The sequence below is a fragment of the Callospermophilus lateralis genome, chromosome X, assembly GCF_048772815.1.
Source record: "Callospermophilus lateralis isolate mCalLat2 chromosome X, mCalLat2.hap1, whole genome shotgun sequence".
In the NCBI taxonomy this organism is placed as follows: domain Eukaryota; kingdom Metazoa; phylum Chordata; class Mammalia; order Rodentia; family Sciuridae; genus Callospermophilus; species Callospermophilus lateralis.
The window spans coordinates 50,793,733-50,810,213 of NC_135325.1; the positions used below are offsets into that span (position 1 = coordinate 50,793,733).

Below are 16,481 nucleotides of genomic sequence, written 5' to 3' on the forward strand. Positions count from 1 at the left end.
TGCAACCTCTCTCTGTGGCACAGTGTTCCACTTTTGAGACCCTTAGCCGCAGAAGCAGCCATGCAGGATGCCCTGGATTTGTTGGATCTGGCCCTGAGCAGCCTTGCTGTTTTACTCCTGTGAGCCCTACGGGCCTGGTTCACTGTGTGTGCCACTTTATAAAATGGCTGGGAAGGTGTGTCCACACCTGGGTGTGGAATCATTGACTTACAGTTGAGGCAGAATGCTATTAAAAAAAAAAAAAAGACAAATCCTTAACAAGGCCTCTGGCCTTGAGCTGGAGCTTCACAGAGATGTCTACATTTCTAAGATAATAGAAGCTACTGATTGGGCTCTATGGTAACAGCTGGCAGGTGGAGGGAAGAAAGGGGAAGAAATTCTCCCCTTCCCAGGCACTATACTTGAAGGTTAACTTGCCCAGCATAGTGAAAGAGGAAGCTGCTTTTGTTTGAACTTCTGAGCCCCTCCCCTTACATGCTGTGTATAAAGTTTTGAAACTATTTGAACTTGGGGCTCAGGGGATTAATTGATGACAGCAAAAGCTGTACCCTCTGAACCTGGCTGCAGCCAAGTAAAACTGTTTCCTGCTATCTTCGGAGCTCTGCCTCGTCTGTGCCCTACAACACCACTTTGCCCTTTCATTGCATCAGTCTTTACAGGAGCCTTCTCTGCCAGGTACTTTTCTAGGACTTGGAAGTACATCAATTAGAAAGAGAGAAGAGTACCCCTCCTCCCCCGCAAGAGCTTACATTTCTTTCATGGGCCTATCAAACTGTCTTTTCCAAATCTTCAACTAATGCAGTTTTCTGTCTTTGGAGATCAACATTCTAGACCTAGCTTCAAACTTGATTGATATCCAAATGTATTGCCCTTAGAATATTGCTTTGTGAAACCCCTGGAAGTATCTCCTCTTTCCTGGAGTCCACTTGTTCTTGGTTGTCTCCAGTGCTTTGAATGGACCTCTCCTCCAGGAACTTACTAGTCAAGATACATGGTATACAGGATCTCTTGAGATAATTGTAGGAACAGAAAGTTCCTGTAATCTCATAGTTAATTGTAGCTTTGCACATAATTTTAGCTAGAGAATTAGTTTTGCCAAGCACCGTGAAGCAGATGTAGTTCCACTGTTTTCTACCTTCCAATATGACTTTTGAGAAGGCTGCTACTATTTTGCCAGTCTTGGTTGTTAGTACTGAGACTTTTGACATATGGACAGCGACCCATGTAGTGACCACCTTGTTGAAGACTCACAGCAGTACCACCACCAAAAAAATCTCCCTCATTCTGACCCTTGGTCATCAAATCATCTCACTTATTCTGATCCTCTGACAACCATGGGATCTGATTTCTGTCCTTGCAGCTTTGCCTTCTATAGTATGTGACCATTTCATACCAGCATTCCTCTCTTAGTAGTTATGCATTTGCAATTCATCCCTGTTATTGCATATATCAACAGTTCCTTCCTTTATGTTGTTCAATAGTGTCCTGTTGTATGGCTCTTATCAATTCCTCTTTGAGTGATGTTAGTTTCTGTTGATTATGAATAAGATTTCTGCCAACATTCATGCACGTGTTTTTGGGTGAACATGTGTCTTGGTCCAGCCTTCAGGTCAAGCAGCGTCAACCTGAGGTTGTTGAATTATATGACAAATTGTGTTTTAGCTTTATAAGAAATGGCAGTTATAATTTCTCAAGACCAGCATTCTTGTTGTTATTTTTAAGGATTCTTCACCTAACTTCAGGTCATAATGATTTTTCTTTTACATTTGCTTGCCAAAATGTCATTGGTTTAACGCTTTACATTTTGACCCATGATCCATCATAAGCTAAGGTTTGTATAAGGTGTAATATTAGACTCAGGTTTTATTCCTTTTTTCCCCTTCCTTTTGTCACTTTTGCTTGTTTTGCTTTATTTGTGTCTGTGTGTGTTCGTGTGTGCTTCGATGCCGAATGTCGCAGTGCCATCTGTGAAAGACTTTGCTTTCTGCATTGAATTTTTTTCTCAACTTTTAAAAAACTTGGCTGGCATGAGCAAATCAGCAGACACGGTGAAGCAGGTAGCTCCCAGGGCTTCCTGAAAAACAAACAAAAAAAATCAATGAATAATGATCAACATCATGTTTCTCAGAAGTTTGGAAAAGAGCCTACGTTTTCCACAACCAGGCAAAGCTGAGCCAGGAAACAGGCACGTTTAAGATAGTAGGAAATAATTGTGTCCTTCTTTCTGGTCCTTGCCCCATGCCCATACCTAGCTCAGTGGCAGTCCTGTATACTGCTGTCCATACTCTTGGTGTGAGACTCTGCTCTGTGGATCCCAAGAAAGTTGACTAGACCTCCTAAAGAACTGTATATTTCCATTCTGGTCTGTCTTAGGACTAGCTGAAGGACTGATCTATGTTACTCAGAACTCACGAAGGACAGAAAAAGCAGGCACATCATCCTTAAAAAACATTATAAAACAAACAATCTGCAGCCACTTCCAGGAAAAGATTATGTTCCAAAGAGTGCTGAAAATTTAGCAGGAAAAACTGGAGACAGAGGGAAATTAGGGCATTCATTACCTCCCAGGTTAGGAGGAAATAAATATGGTAAATATGGCGGTGTTGAGGAAGGGTGTGTTTTCCAGCTGCCCCATGGCTAGGGAATCTAGCAGCGGGGATACTGTTCACCAAGTTTCAGTACCAGAATTGCAGAGGCCCAGAAATTCAGTCACACCAGGGACCCTGGTTCACCACAGAGGGGAGGGGCGACCCAAGCTAAAAGAGAGAAAAATCTACAAAGTATTTGGCATGGGGATAGCCAAGGAACCGAGAGGCAGTCTGGTCTTAAATGATCCAGAGGCAGCACAGTGAGCTGGTGTGTAAAAGTGTTCCACTGGCAAGAGGAGAGCAGAGGCAGCAGGCCACCTGGAATTGGCCACCCAGTGACTCTCTGATGTGGCGGAGCCCCTGGGGTTCATATTAAGTATCATCAGACTGTCCCTGCACGTACCTGTAGTGAGATCTAGAGTGCTTCTGGAAGAGTGAGGTGTGATTGAAACAGGCACAGAAAAATTGCACCCAAGTGGACTCAGGCCTAGGAAAGGAGCAGAGTATGCCTGGCGGTGTGCAGGTGGTTCGCAGCATTAGCCTGAGAGAACCCGGAAACTGGACCAGTGGCTACTTTTACACTCAGCTCTGATCCTGGTGTGAGATATAGGACCATTTTCAAAATATACCATCTGATAGCCTTAATTGGAAGGTAAGGTCCAATCCTAGCCATCTACAGACTCAATGCAATCCCCGTCAATATACCAATGACATTCTTCACAGAACTAGGAAAAACAGCCCAGAAATGTAGATGGAGGAGTTAAGGACCCAGAATACCAAAGCAATCCTGAGCAGCAAGAATGAGCCGCGCACCATAGCAATACCTGATCTTAAATTACACTCTACAGATATAGGGGCAAAAAAACAGCATGGTACTGGCATAAAACCAGAAAGGAAGACCAGTGGAACAGAGTAGAAAAGACAGAGACAAAGCCACACGAATACAGCCATCTGATCCTTGACAAAGGTGCGGAAAGCACACCTGGAGGAATAGATAGACTTTTGAACAAACGGTGCTGGGAACACTGCATATCCATATGTTTTACTCAGGTTTTCTTTACTGCTGTGAGCAACAGACCTGACAGGAACAATTTTAAGGAGGAAAACTTTATTTTCGGGCTCACAGTTTCAGAGGTCTCAGTCCAATGACAGCCGGCTCCATTCCTCAGGGCTCAAGGTGAGGCAGAACATCATGGCAGAAGTGTGCAGTGGAGAAAAGCAGCTCAGGGCATGATCAGCAAGCAGAGAGAGGCTAAGCTCAGCCCAAGAAATATACACCAAAGGTACACCACCCCCCAGCGACCCATCTCCTCCAGTCTCACCCTACCTGCCTAGTGACCACTCAGTTAATCCCTATCAGGGTATTAACACACTGATTGGGTTATGGCTCTCATCACCCAAACATTTCACCCCTACTCCTTGCATTGTTTCACACATGAGCTTTTGGGGGTCACCTTATAACAGCACGGGTAGAAGAATGGATCCTAGATCCCTACCTACCAGCCTCCACAAAAATCAATTCAAGGTGGATCAAAGTCCTAGGAGTTAGACTAGAAACAGTGAACCTGCTGGCGAAAACGTAGGGGCAACTCTCCAACATATTGGTGAAGGCATGAACTTCCTTAGTAAGGCTCCTAAAACTCAAGAAATAAAACCAAGAATCAGTAAGTGGGATGGCATAAAATTAAAGAGCTTCTGCACAGCAAAGGAAAGAAGAACCCAAAGAGAGAGCCTGGAGATTGGGAGAAAGTCTTTGCCCCCTACTCTTCTGACAGGCAGTTGATTAAAAAGAATATATGAAGAAAACAAACAATCGAAAAAACTTTACAGCAAAACAGCTAATAACCCTCTCAATAAAATGGGCAAAACATCTAAATAGACATTTCTCAAAAGAAGAAATACAAACGGCCGATCAGTATATGAAACAATACTCAACATCCTTAACAATCTGGGAGATGGGAATCAGGGTGACCCTGAGATTTCATCTTCCCCCAATTAGAATGGCAATCATCAAGAATACGAATAATGATAATTGCTGGTGAAATGTAGATGTATGTTTGTCCGTTGTTGGTGGGATTCAAATGAGTATGACCACTTGGGAAAGAAACATGAATTCCCTCAAAAGACTAGAAATGGAGCCCCCATATGACCCAGCTATCCCACCCATGGGTATGTCTCCCAAAGAACAAAAATCTGCCTACTATAGTGATACTTCCTTACTTTCATGTACTGGATACACAGTTCACACTGCATTCCTGCATCCCCTGACCAATGGGAATTCAGAGTATTCCCAGATTATTCCCTTCACTAACTTTCTTGTGCATGTATCTTTGTGCACCACACATAACCAGCTTTTCTCCAGACGATGTGCCCAGCCCTTGCTGAATTTAGCTCTGAGTCTGTTTCCTTTCCTTAGTAAGGTGGCAAATGTGGTCACCTAAACCTAGGACTGTCCTGTGAGGATGAGTTAATATTTATCTACAGTGCTAAGGAGAGGGCTGTCACAGAGTGAAAGTTCCAGAATTTGCACCCTGCTCATTCTGCTCAATTAGCTTCCCTATTGGCTGCCCCCCCCACCCCCTCACACAACCTACACCCCCAGTGGATGTCAAAAACACCAGTTTGTTCACAATCTCTTCCACCCATGGTTTGCATGCTCTTTCACTGTTGTAAACGTGGTCTACGAAAATTGATTCATGATTTTAGTTTGTATCTTTAGGATCAGTGATGGTGAACATCTCTTGGGGCATCTTTGACATAGGGATCCCCGTTACTTCACATTAACTAGTGTGGGGAGCAGGATAGGTTCTGATAGAGTGGGCAAACAACATACTGCTACTAAAGTACCCTGGGCATGCATCCATGTGCTATTTTGATTGCCTATGGAAATCCAGCCATAGTGGGATATCCCACACATTGCAAGTCACAAAACACCTGCTCTATGACCTTCATATTTTTTTTTTTAAAAAAAGGTAGTACAAGGAGCACCGACCATTGACTATGGATCTCCTCACCCACTTTCCTTTTGGTCTGGAGGTATTGCTGGGGAACAGGGACTTGCAAATTCTTCCTGTGCTGGGTGCTCCATACCCATCTTTATATTGAACCCTGATCCAGGCAATATTATTTCCCCCACTGTACAGATGGGAAACTGGGGCTCCGAGGTGAGGCCCTCATCAGAAAGGAGGCTGCCAGCCAGAGTGCGTGGGTCAGGAACGTGGGCAAGAGAGTACCCACAAGCGAACTCCGCTGCTGGGACTGGCTTGGAAACGGCCAGTAGAACCAGAAACTTCCCAGCAGTCCAAGCACCCAGGTCCCTACTGTTGATGACCCAACAAGGGGCGTGGCGGTTGGCAGGGGGGAGGGGCCGGGCCAATGAGAAGGCCACGATGCCGGTATCGAAGAGGCGTGAAACCACGCGATGTTTGTGGTATCTCATGTGTCTTCTGTGGTGACCGCGTTCGCGAAGGCCTAACTGTTCTCGCTCGGACTGGGGCGATCCTCTGTCTTCGACCCTGGCTGCCAGGCCTGCCCGACATGAGCTCAACCGACGAGGCTTCGGTTCAGGACGACGGTTTTGGCCTGGACTGTGTGAAGCGCACCATCGTCACCAGTGCAGGCCCCAGAGCCCCACGGGTACCGGGCCTGAGCCTTGAGCTGGGGCCACCGCGGAGTGGAGAGGGCGAGGGCGGCCTCCCAGACCCCGAGAGCTATGAGTTCGAGTTGGAGGCCCAGGGGGAACAGCTAGAGGCAGGAGGGGCGGTGCTGCAGGTCGGCGAAGGCAGGCCTGGCTCCATGACTGATAAGAAGGGGGATGCCCTGGACTTCGTGCCCCACCTCGCTGTGGAGTCTGTGGCCAGCGTGCAGCAGCTGACAGGCCAGGAGACCCCGGGCACCCACAGATACCTGTCCCCGGAGAGCTGGGTGGCTGAACTGTCCGCCATTTGGGCTAACGCAGAGGCGGGCCCCAGCCGGAGATGGGCGCTGGCCCCAGGTTCCTTGGAAACACTGCAGGCCCCATCTGCTGCCCCTCTGCGTCACCCCAGTGGGCCTCAGGTGGGACGGGCCTGGGGGAATCCCGGGAGAGACACCAAAACTAGGATGATGGGCAGTGGGGAAGCCCAGTTGCCCCCTTCCGATCCTGAGTCTTCAGATGAATTCACTGAGATACAGCTGGTGAGGGTGAGCCTTTGCCCGAAAGAAGGAGGCCAGACCAGTGCCAGCAGCCCCAGGGAACCGGGAGACACCGCCAACTGCGCCTGTGTAGGGACCAGAGGGAATTTCCTTCAAATACCTACCTCTCTGCCGACCTCTGCTCCCGGCCGACTCACCTCTGCCATGGAAAGGCAGGCCTTGGGAGAGCTGGCATCCTGTTCCTCCAAGAAAAGGCAAAGCGTGATCTGGGGCAAGGGAGGGAGCAGGCCCAGCTACCCTGGAGCAGCTGCTGCTGTTGCTACTGTTGCTGTTGCTGCTGCTACTGCTCCTCTTCCTCCTCCTCCTCCTCCTTCTGCTACTTGTGCTTCAGGAGGCCTGCCCAGGGCCACTCCTAGGAAGAAGGCCATCCAGGAGAAGAAATCCCTGGGGGGTGGCTCAAAATTTAGCCTGGGCAGGGTCTTCCCTATATGGGGGCAGAGACTCAAAGCCGCTCCCCTGGAAACGGCCACCCTTCCCCCAATCCCGGGTGTTCCCCTGTTTGGGAGGTCCAAGAGGTATTCCTTGGTGCCCTTGGAACCCAAGCAGCCCAAGCACAGTGGCACTGCAAAGAGATCTATGGCGAAGAAGACACAGGAATCCCATCCTGTGGCTGGTGATGATAATGGCCCAAATAGAGCTACAGTTCCAACAGCCCAAGTGAGTAGGTCTTTGCAGTCCCCCCCCCCTCCTCCTCCTCCTCCTCATCCTCTTTCTCCTCCACTCACTCTGCCTTTCTCCTCACCCAGCCCACACTTCTTTGCTCTTACTCTCTCTGCCTCTTGTTCACGGGTTGTCGTTGGGTGCCCACTGTCTGGGGGTCTCTGTGGTCGGGGCGGACATCAACAAAGAACCTAGTAGGTGCTGGTGCCTGTTGGCCACACTTTGTGCATTTCCTGCCTCCTCCCCAGACGGGCTGGGTGGGAAGCAGGTCTGGCTGCTAACATGAACAGGAGTCCCCTTACACTTTGGGCCACACAGCAGAGTGTTTAGTCCCATCTGCCTCCAGATTCATTCCTTCCAGCACTTCTCCCAGGAGGCCTGAGCTTTCTCCATGACCCTCATGCTTCTCCCTGGCCCGGGTCCACCTCCTGGCCTGGGGCTGAGAGAGGGAGACAGTGCTGACGAGATGAGCCTTGGAGTTCCCCCTTCATTCCCTACCTCACCCCAGCCCCCGTACGCACCTAATCATACGCAACAGGCACACCCCCTAACCCTAATCACTGAGCAATCTGTGTTAGTGTCCAGCACACCGGCCGGGGACACCTTGCCTGTGCATGCACCGTGGAGACTTCAACAGTGGTGACCCCAACACCAGAGCCCCCCAACCTCCGGCAAGCTCCCAGCCCTTGGACCTGAATCAGGGAGGCCTTACCCCCAGAGGCCCTGCCTCTGGTGAGTGTTGTGGGTTGGACGGGAGGGGAGAAGGGTGGGACCCTCTGACTCTATCACTTCTGGGGACACTGGCCTTGATCCCAGGCCTTTGTGCCTACGCAGGAAGTGTTCCCACAGGAAACTAGGTGTGAGCAAGCCTGGCTTCGGGCCACTTGATTCCCTGTGCGGGGTTTACGTGAAGGGATGCTTTGTAGCAGTGCCCCAGACGCCATCTGCAGAAGTAGACTTGCAGCAGAACGTGGCCTTTTGAATTGGGGCCTGTTCAGTCACATAGCTCCACCCAGGGGCTGGCTGTGTCTGCACTTCTGTTAGTGTCCAACCCGGAGCCACAGGGGGGTCCTCAGTGGCAGCTGGGGCTGACACTGGGTAGCAGAGAAGGTGGGCCAAGAGAGAGGGGTGGAGCTGTGGGGCAGAGCAGGTGCAACTTGCTGCCTGCAGAGGGGGATGCTGCCTCCTTTTAGACCCAGCCAGGTCCTCTCCATTTCCCAAGCAGGCTGGAGAGCTGGATCTTGTGTTCTCTTTCAGGTGATCAGGAGTCAGCTGTGCATCACCCAGTTCTAGAAAGGCAGCAGCAGCAGCCACCCGGAACACAGGGCTGTCTCCAGGTACCATTTCGGTGGCTTCTAGGAGTGCTGGCCCCCGCTGAGATGGTGGGCTGCATGTGCAGGTTAAGCTGACTTTGGTGCTCCCATGCATCCTGCACCACAGGGACGTCGGGCTCCACCTTTCCCCTGAGGTTTCCCTCTGCCTGTGTTGTCACCTGGTTCTGGCATATGGGGGACCTGAGGAGTGGGAGCGAGTGGAAGGAGGCGGAGAGTGGAGAGCAGAATATCATTCTCTTTTCTCTTTCTCCGATGTCTGTGTAACTAGTGTGTGGCTCTACAGAAAGAAATAGAGGACCTCAAAGAACAACTAGGTATGAGGAATTGGAGTGTGTGTGTGGGGGGGTTGGCAGGGGCGGGGCAGAGGCAGACCTCAGTGTCTCCTGGTGCAGGTGTCTGGGGCGGGGTGGGGCTGCAGGGACAGGCAGCATCACGGGGCTGGACATTGCTGTGCCTGGCCCGGGAGCCTTCTGTGCCTTGACTGCCAGGGCCGTGCACAAAGAGCAGTGAATCATCAGAACTCCATGTACTCTGCCTTTGAGTCCCACAGGTCTCCTTCTCTGAGGACCTTTTGAGACGCCTCCTTTATTTTCCCTTTAAGTGCTGGTTGGTGTGGTTTGCTTGATGGTTGTTGTCCGGTGTTTGTATGCTTGCTTGCTTGTTTGCGTTTAACACATTTTTGGATGCTTCTGCCACACCCCAGTGTTTGAGCACTGCCGGTGCGTGTTCTGTCATAGAAGACATTTCCACATTGAGTTCCAGTGGCAGGTGGGGGAGTCATTCCCAGGGCTGATCGGACAGGGGCTGGAGGGGACTCAGATTCCAGGGGCAGCTGGGAAGTGGAGGCAGGGGGACAGTCTCTTGCACTCCTGTGTCTGGAGTGCTCAGTCATGCCTCTCTCTTTCAGCGGTCATGCAGTCCCTGGATGACAAGTTCCAGGTCTTCTGAAGTGAGTGTCAAGCTTATCATCCCTCTTTCCCTCAAACCTGGCTATCTGGGGATTGGGGGTGGCTGTGAGCCTGCACTGGTCCTGGGTTGGCCCTGACTCTGCTCTGCTTGTCAGGTCGAACAAAGCATCTTCCAGTGAGGCGAGCTGCTGGTACCTGTGAAGCCCAGGAGCAGCGGCCAAGCTCATTCCCTCTGGCTCTTCAGCCAGGGTCCCCTGCAGTTCACAATTAAAGTTCCCCTCATGTCCTGTGTTCTGCCCTCTCTCTGAGTGGTGGGGGCCTGTAGGGGACAGGAGATGGGTGGGAGCTGCCCCATCTCAGAGCAGGTTAGGAACAGTACCCACGGCATTTCGTGGTGGGCCTGTCCCTGAGGCGGGTGTTCTTGGGTGGCCTCTGAGCAGGAGCCCTGTGTTCAGGCTCCATGGTGCCCTGGGTTTGGTTTCCGTGTGGCCTGGGTCCAGTCCTGCTAGCATGTCCTCCCATTGCCCACCAGCGCTCTTGGTGCTCTCTCCTAATGTCCTTCCCTCTGGAGGGAAGGGTCATGCAGGACCCATTCTAGCCTTCTCACCCCGCCCCTTTCAGCAGGAATTATTAAGGCCCACCCAGAGCCCAGTTCCCCTGCCTTCCAAGCTTTTTTTTTTCTTTTTCATTGCCCTGCTTCTCCCCTCTCACCCTTCTTTTCCATCCTGAGCATCCTTGATCTCTCCCATGGCTTCCCCTGGCGGCCTGTTCTGAGTGAATGATTTCAACAGGCTTTGGAGGGCCTAGTCCTGTTTCTGGTATCATTGTCTTCCTCAGGTGTCACCACACAGAGGGACAGCTCAGCTAGAAATCGCCCATCATCCTTAGTTCCCTCTTACTCCTCACCTCTGAAGCCCAGTGGGCAAATTCTGTCACGTTTCCCTTCTTCTTTCAGTAGAGGGGTAGGGGCAGAGGTCACAGCCCAGTGGGTGAAAGAACAATGCAAGGGTACAGGTAACTTGGAGAAAAGTGGTTTGTCTCTGGTTATAGGAGGGGGCTATGGGTCTGTGGGCCAACCTGGAGGAAACTGCCCACGGGCACCTGGAATGAACGGTCAGGCACTAGAGTGTCCACATCCTCCTAGTGTCCCATATCCTAGTCAGTCGACCAGCCCTTCCGATCCTGTCAGCTCCATAGCTCTCGTTTGAAAAGGTCCAGTTCATGTCTAGGGCAAATGTGGATGAGAGATCTGCATGTGCATGAATGGTCCCCATCCAGATACCTTCTGAGCACCCCCATGGCACTGATCCTCCTGGACATGATGATATTGTGAAAAGCACAATCTCACAGACTGCCTCCTGAGGACACATGAGATTTTGTCTGAGCTCCATATTCTGATGTCACTGTCCCTGATGGATAGTTGGTCCAGCTGTGCCTAAGACTCAATGATAGATTCATTCATTTTTGAGTGAGGAGAGACAAGTGTGGGTTCTCCAGCTCCCATCCCAAACACCCTGGTTGCATAATAAGCAAGTCCAACTAATGAAGATGTTGCTTTTAAGGTGTAGGGGTGTGTGTGTGTGTGTGTGTCTGTGTCTGTGTCTGTGTGTCCATGTGTGCTATTTGCATCCAATGAATTGGAGATGATGGCCCATGAGTAAAAAAGATATGACTTTGGGAATGGAGGCTGTGGCGGCAGGGCGCAGAAAGCAGAGGGATCAAATGCACAAGGCTACCTCAGAATATCTGGTTCTCCTCTTGCCTTTAAAGCAGCGAGCACCTGTGGGCGATGGCCGTGCCCTGAGCTGAACCCAAGTGGGATGTTCCTGTGGAGGATGGAGAGTGGGACTGCCTGCTGCGGACTGGATCAGGCTTGGGAACACCTTTCCCTAGACTTCCACTCTGTGTCTCCTCTGAGTCCCATGGGATAGGCTTAGGGAGACAGACCTTCACACACATGGTAGACCTCAGAGCCAGAAAGGATCAGCAGCGGAGGGACTTAACATCATTCACTTCAAACCTCCCCCTAAGCAGGGGGCCTGGGTTCCTTAGGCTGTGGCTGAGACCCTGACACAAATAGCTGTTCCTTGGAGGGGTAAAACACAGCAAGATTGACATCTGCTTGAGGAAGCTGGCCGGAGACTCTGTGGCTGGGGTTCCTGCCACTGGAGACATTCGGGTCAGTTCCAACTGGGGTGAATTCTGGCACCATGCTCTGTCCTGGGAGGCAAGGGGCCATCCTCCCAGGTCAGCCTATTGACCCAGAGCAGCCTATTGACCGAGCCTTGCCTAGGCACAAACTCGACTCTTGGTGACCAGCTTCCACCAGCCCTGCTTCTTCCTTCGGAGCACAGGTTCTGTCTGGCCCCTGCTCATACCAGATACAGCACAATAGTGTTGCTGCTATAAGTACACCATGCCACTAGCCATTGTTGGTGCCGAACAACCAGAATTAGGGACTGATTCTGAGGTTCTATCAGGTTCAGATGGAACCAACTTCACACCCCTTCCCTCATTCAGTGTCCACCAATATCCGCTTTTCCCCCAAGCCACCTCTGCCATGCAGGGGAACTTAGTGTTGGCCTGGAGAGCTTCAGGTGGGGTCTTGCCTCTTGGTGCTACTCTGCTCAGAGTGAGCTCTGGAGACTGCCTGGGCCATATGCCTGTGCTTGGTGCAGCTGCACCTTGGAGACATGAGTGATATTCCACTTGGACCAGGTATCCAATCTCCCACCTGTTTATTTCCAAACATGAGCTTTCACCCTGGGGGCAATAAAGATGGAATCCCCACCAGGCTCCAGCTAGGGCAAAAAGGGTACCAGACAGTCAGCTGGCAAGAGGCATCCAATGCAGCCATCCCCAACTGAGTAGGCCTGAAAGAGTGCATTCTGGAGTATCAGGTGACATCCACTACATCAGAGTCATCATGGTGGTAGGTCACAAGCATGGATTCTAGTCCTTGCTTCACATACTTCCAGGTGAACTTGGGCAACTTTGTGCCCACCTGTCTCCAAGAACTCCTTTCCTCTTCCACAATTCCTTGTGATCCATCTCCTTTTAGGGTGAAGGCAGCTCAGGTGTCTGCCGGGTTCAGCTGTGTACACTATGGCCACCAGGATGGACATGCGAGCCATACCCATGTGAAGCCATGCTGCAGTGTTCACATGATGACGACCTGAGCTGGGATCTGGCAGTTTGGCCAGAAAGAAATCCCAGGTAACCACCACTCAGAGAGTGAGAATCACAGCATTGCCAGCACGGGGACCCTCCTGGGTGCCCCACTCCAACAACTTCCCCATGCATCATTTACTTCTGCTGAAAGGATGAACGATCGCTCTCAAAGAAGATCCCTCACTAAAATACAAAAACCAATGGTGGCTACCAGAGGCCCAGGAGAGTAGAGGGAGGGGTGGGGAAAGGTTGATCAATGGGCACTCAGTTACAGTTAGGTAGGGGTAAGGAGTCCCGGTGTGCAATTGTTGAATATACACAATTATTTACTGCACATTTCAAAGAGCCAGAAGTGGACTTCACCCATGGCCATCCACGGGAGAGAGGTGAGATAGCAGGTGACATCACTAAGTCTCAGGCAACGTGGACTGGTGGCAGCACAATGTTTGGGAAGATCACCTGCAAGTGAATCCCAGTCAAACTCATTTTTGAGGATGAGCAGGGTCTTGCTTCCTTTCCCTGAAGCACTAACTTGTTTTCTGGAGGTACCCCAGAAAGGGTATTTCAGATTTCTGGAGCAGCAGAAATCTTATAAAAATATTACAAAAGTATCCTTGGAGCCAATCCCTAAAAAACAAATGCCGAATGTCTTCTTTGATATAAGGGGTGGGGTGGGGCGACTCAAAACAGCAGGGAAAAAGAGCATGAGAAGAAGATTACCATTAAACAGGGACGAGAGGTGGGAGGGAATGGGAGAGAGAAGGAGAATTGCACGGAAGATGGAAGGAGACCTTCATTGTTATACAAAATTATATATAAGACCATGTGAGGGGGAAGGGAAAAAAGAGAGAAATGAGTTACAGTAGATGGGGTAGAGAGAGGTGATGGAGGGGAGGGGAGGGGAGGGGAGGGGGGATAGGAAGGGCAGCAGAATACAACAGACACTAGTATGGCAATATGTATAAATGTGGCTGTATAACCAATATGATCCTGCAATTTGTACACGTGGGAAAAAATAAGAATTCATACCGCATTTGAATCAAATGTGATATATGATATATCAAGATCATTGTAATGTTTTGAGCAACTAATAAAAAAAAAGTATCCTTGGGCATTTGCAGATTGTTGGCAGGAAATGTGCTTTTGATCTGGGCCCAAAGAAGGCTTATTTCATGTTGGTGAATGAAGTTTCAGGGCGTGGGTATCCACCATGTTCATTTGCGTGTCCTTGGAGGTTGACAGTATATTGGCTTCCTGGCTATGCATGATTTGGGGACCATTTTCCCTTCTCTAGGCAGTGTTTGCATCAAGTTTGTAAGATCCAACATGTTGAGCACTACACTCACTTTTGCCCGTGTAGCGATAAATGGAGAAAATGATATCTAAAAACTACCTATAATACAAACATTGTTGTCTGGTGAAAAGAAAAATCTGGAAGAAAATATTTTGTATATTTTCTCTATATGGAAATGATAAATGAGAAGATTGATGTTTTTAACCTAATTTACACATTACACAATGTATGCATATTGAAACGCCACATGGTACTCTAGTCGTTTGTTGAGCTTTCATGTTTTTGATGTATCGGTCTAAAATCTTCATAGACAGTAAATTTGCTATGAGAGGTTTTCAGTATCATCATCATCCAAAAACAAGGTAAGTATGTGAAATAATACATGTTACTTAGCTCAGTTTAGCCATTCTACAATGTGCACGTATTTCAATACATTATGCCACACACCATAATTATATATTATTTGTCAGTGAGACATACATAGAAATATGCTGGGTGCAGTGATACACACCTGCAATCCCAGGGAATCAGCAGGCTGAAGCAGGAGGATTGCTTGGACATCATGGTGAGACCCTGCCTCAAAGTAAAAACTAAAATAATCTGGGGATCCAGCTCAGTGGTAGAGTGTCCCTGGGTTCAATCCCCAGTACAGCAATAAATAAGTAAAGGAATGAACAATGCACACATATAAGCAGTTGCATTTCATATCAGAGTATTTATATAAAGAGTTCCTGTCATATAGGGACTCCTATCCAGGAAACAGATCTGGTGTCCCAGCAGGTGGAAGGAGATGCAAGATACAGGATAGTAGACGTGCTTTATTCAGAGGTGGAGAAAACCTCTGTCCTCCAGCTTCAACTTTAGCCCTGCCCAGTTCCATTTTGCCCTCATTTTATAGACACTCCAAGCAAAGAAGGCACACTGCCAACAGGTTACATCAGTGGACACATGCTCACAAGCAAATGTTTACATCCTCAAGGACATGTGCTGGATCAGAATGACTCTGACCTTGACTACACACTAACCACAACACAGCCTATTCACGGCCTTGGCTACATACTAAAAACATAAAACAGCATAGTCTGCCTCAGCAAGGGAGCCTATCTGTAGCTGTTTGTGGCCTGCTCCAACAGTTCCTCTAAAATTTAGGCCATGGATCGATCGCAGTTTAAAAATATTTTCCTCATGGTGATGTGCTCATGGAATGACCAACATTCAAAATGCAAGAGAAAACGCCTATCTGGCGTACATGAGTTTGGTGACTTATGCAGGAAAACAATTGGAAAATGGTGTGGATTGCTTCTTTTTTATAATTATTAACACTAATTAATTTACAGATTAATTGGATTCACTCTGTTTTCATGTGAACATACGTTGTGCATGGATCATGTCCATTCATCCTTCTCTCACCCCTGTTGCCCTTCCCTCCATCCCCTCATAGCCAAGCCAGTCCCTAGTAATAAATCCCAATAGCCCTTCTAGTTTCATGTTTCTTTTTCTTTTTTTCTAGGTAACACAGAAAAAGTTTGATACTTGGCTCCTTGTGCCTGACTTACTTCACTTCGCAGGATGACCTCCAGTGCCAAGCTTTCATTTTTTTTGTGGCTGAAAAAAACTCTGTTGTGTACAAATACCACATTTTTCTTATCCATTCATCTGATGACAGGTGCCTGGGCTGATATCTTAGCCATTGTGAATTTAGCACTGTCATGATCATGCATATGCAGACATCTCTTTTGTATGCTGACTTCATTTATTTTTAGTAATAAGCATGTGTGGGATGGCTGGATCGTTTTATTGTATTTTATTTTTTGTTAACTCAGTATTACTATAAAATATAGAAAATACATAATCATTTAAAAAAGCATTGTGTTATTAATGATATTGATACGACTTTGGTATTGACAGCTATAAGAACGTCATTGTTTGAGGATTCTGACCATAAAAGAATACAATTTTGTATCCATTTTTTAATTGTTACCTCAAATCTTAACATGTAAATGATTGTTTATACCCTCACTGAACTTTTTCTTCTTATTTTACATAATCCAGAATATTTTGTGACCTAACACCTCAAATTTTTATCTTTGAATTATTATCTGGCTACAATTCCTTTCCCTGTTTAAAATAAATGAAAAACCAGAATTAATTTCAGAACTACATTGAAAGAGTCCAAATTTCAGTTATTTCTAATTTTTGACAGATTCTTTGAACCAGGGTAAGATGACATAAAGCACACACAACACTCAATCAAATAAATGAATTTGGCTCCATTTTTTGTTAAATGATTCTCCTGAATTCTCCAGAAAGCCATGTGGATAATTCAGTATGA

The 16,481-nt window shown here is 48.4% G+C and overlaps 1 protein-coding gene across 1 annotated transcript; it reads left to right on the forward strand.

Annotated features, from left to right (window-relative positions):
- Window positions 1-5,963: 5,963 nt before the first annotated feature.
- Window positions 5,964-15,722, forward strand: LOC143638536 (uncharacterized protein CXorf49 homolog). The gene is made up of 4 exons (XM_077106441.1): window positions 5,964-7,439; window positions 8,021-8,174; window positions 8,700-8,824; window positions 15,660-15,722. Exons 1-4 carry the CDS (start codon window positions 5,964-5,966, stop codon window positions 15,720-15,722), a joined length of 1,818 nt encoding a protein of 605 aa, XP_076962556.1.
- Window positions 15,723-16,481: the final 759 nt, after the last annotated feature.